The sequence below is a fragment of the Vollenhovia emeryi genome, unplaced genomic scaffold (assembly GCF_000949405.1).
Source record: "Vollenhovia emeryi isolate VEMERY1.0 unplaced genomic scaffold, V.emery_V1.0 DF944888.1, whole genome shotgun sequence".
Lineage (NCBI taxonomy): Eukaryota > Metazoa > Arthropoda > Insecta > Hymenoptera > Formicidae > Vollenhovia > Vollenhovia emeryi.
Window position 1 is genome coordinate 1 of NW_011961478.1, and position 2355 is coordinate 2355.

The 2355-nt window shown below is 35.8% G+C and overlaps 1 protein-coding gene across 2 annotated transcripts; it reads left to right on the forward strand.

Moving 5' to 3' along the window:
• The first annotated feature begins 204 nt into the window (after positions 1-204).
• On the forward strand, positions 205-2221 carry LOC105562418. 2 transcript variants are annotated; one of them, XM_012013248.1, is made up of 3 exons: positions 205-604; positions 1303-1440; positions 1705-2221. In XM_012013248.1, exons 1-3 carry the CDS (start codon positions 403-405, stop codon positions 2082-2084), a joined length of 720 nt encoding a protein of 239 aa, XP_011868638.1. In that variant the 5' UTR covers positions 205-402; the 3' UTR covers positions 2085-2221. The 2 variants fall into 2 exon arrangements, with proteins under 2 accessions (XP_011868638.1, XP_011868647.1); XM_012013257.1 differs by lacking the exon at positions 1303-1440.
• Positions 2222-2355: the final 134 nt, after the last annotated feature.

A 2355-nucleotide genomic window follows, 5' to 3' on the forward strand; every position in this document is an offset into this window, starting at 1 on the left:
TTATAATCTTTGGGATTGTCCATATCGAATCTGACACCCTGTATATATGAAATTACTCGGGAAGACCCCTCCCCAACAACATACTAAAAAATAAATGAAATCGGAGGGGAGGCCCCTTTTATGCATAATTACCTAAAATTTAAAAGTAAAATATCGTTTCCTTGTAAAAATTAATTTTACCTAAAAGTAACATAATAATATTTAATAGTTATATAAAATAACAGAAATTCATCATTTACTGAACATAGGTCAGTATGCTGACTTGATTTCTCGAATTCAAACACAAGAAACGACAAATAAAATTCACAAATAAAACCCATCGGAAATGCAAATGAAACTAAATGATTTCTTTTTGTGCAGGCACATCAAGCCGAAGAGGAAGGTCTAGGTGATACTGTTGTCATGCTGCAGGCTTATCTAGGCCTGGCTTGGACCCTTGGCTGCGTAGCTTTCGGGCTTCTCGTCGTCCATCGTAGCGTCGAATGCAGGATAGCCCGCCAATATCTTACGCAAGCAGCCGTCTTTGTATGCGGACTCTGCATTCTCGCTCTTACCGCCGTTCAAGGAAATTATCACGGATACGTTATGTTTGCATGGATTTACGGTAAAGTCTCATTCATTATCGCTCTATTGATTAATAATAAAATCCATATTCTACCTTGTACTCTAACAAACTCAATGTTTTAATAGAAAAGATATTCTTAAAGATTGCATTTGATTTTGTGTTCGATAAAAAATATATGGTTATATAATTGTCAATCGTTAAATATATTGCTTTTGATGTATTGTTACAACGTAGTATCACGATAATATGCCTATGATATAATAAGATTACGGAAGTAATTCCGGGATTTTACTACATATTTCGTCTCATTCTCCGAGGTAACAAAGTTTAGGAAATGACTGAGCATCGAAACAACCAAAGTTATTATACACGGAAGAAAATGATGTTGCATCAACGAGATCAGTGTAATTGAAATAGAATCATTTAACAACGTCAGTATTCATGAATGAAAAACATGAAATAATTGTCTTAATAATCTGGATATTTAGTTCAATGCTTAAAATTAAAATCCACAGCAAATACATAAATTGCGTAAATTATTTACGTTTGTGGCAGCCCGTGACGTTAACGCTTAATTCAAGCAACCTCATTTTTTTAGTTTAACAGCATTTTGTCCGTGTAGAAAAACAATAATGAGGATCTAACAGCGCGAGTAATCCGCCTTTTCTTCGCTACCTTCCGCAATAGAGGATTTTGAGACCACGTTACGAGCAATAAAAAAAATTATTTTCCTGTAGGCATTTTCTGCGGCGGCTATCATTATAGCCTAAAGATGTACACGTACGAAAGAGTGAGGGCGCGGAACTTTGCCAAAACGTGGGGTTTCGTCCAATGCTCCCAAGCGATACCAATTGCAATCGGAGTACCAATATCGGGTAATAAAAAAATCTAACGTAGCAACACATACGTCCCGACGATTGTAGATAGCCTATGAATAATTTCTATTGTCTCATGCAATCACTTTAATTATTGAAATGTTTCAATTGTAACAAAATTATCGACAAATAAGTCTTTGAAATATTTTTTTATTTATCGATAATTAAGCTTTTTAGTCGACCTTAACTGGCCCGTGTTTATTCTTGAATATATAAGCATCTTGGAACGAGACACTAGTAATTCACATGGAACGTATTTTGCAGGATACATAAACGTTGGTTGCGGCGGTAAGGCTGGCTACTACTTTAGCTCGACGTGTGTCCTGGTTGGCAGTTTTACGTTATTCTTCATTGATTTGCATAGAAGAAATTTATCAAAACATAAACACACCAGAGCCAATGGCACAAAACACGCATGCTCCTCGGATAACTGTCCTCAACGACGAAGACTGTCGTTCAGTCAAGAAGCCAAGAACGAAGGACCTCATGTAGGCGCTGCCGGAGTGGCCGGAGCAACGGCTGCGGCACTAGTTCTGGGAGCTGACATTGCTCCAGCACAAGGTATACATTTTTTCTCTTGTACTATTTTTGTCATAAATACAAGGGAGAGAAAGAAAGAGAAGGAGCATGGAAATCCCTGTTAGACCATACTATTTCATGAAAAAATTCGATGCTTTATAAATTCTAATTGATCTCAACTTCTAATCGTAACACTATTACTTTCAATTCTATTACATATTCCTAACCGCTTAATAAACAATAGACAAAAACCGTGCACATTTTACATCTCGTTTTCTTACTATTCATATATGTATACTTAACTTTTCAAATATTATAGATAAATTAATATTTTCAATTCCATTAGCGTGTATATATGAAACATATACAGGCGAAATTGCACTTCCCTGGTAAAAA

What these genes read in the sequence shown, in the direction of transcription:
- LOC105562418 (XM_012013248.1), top strand. Translation starts at nt 403, where the DNA reads ATGCTGCAGGCTTATCTAGGCCTGGCTTGGACCCTTGGCTGCGTAGCT. An exon ending in TATGTTTGCATGGATTTACG is followed by an intron (nt 605 to 1,302) that starts GTAAAGTCTCAT and finishes ATTTTCCTGTAG; the next exon opens with GCATTTTCTGCGGCGGCTAT. An exon ending in AATCGGAGTACCAATATCGG is followed by an intron (nt 1,441 to 1,704) that starts GTAATAAAAAAA and finishes CGTATTTTGCAG; the next exon opens with GATACATAAACGTTGGTTGC.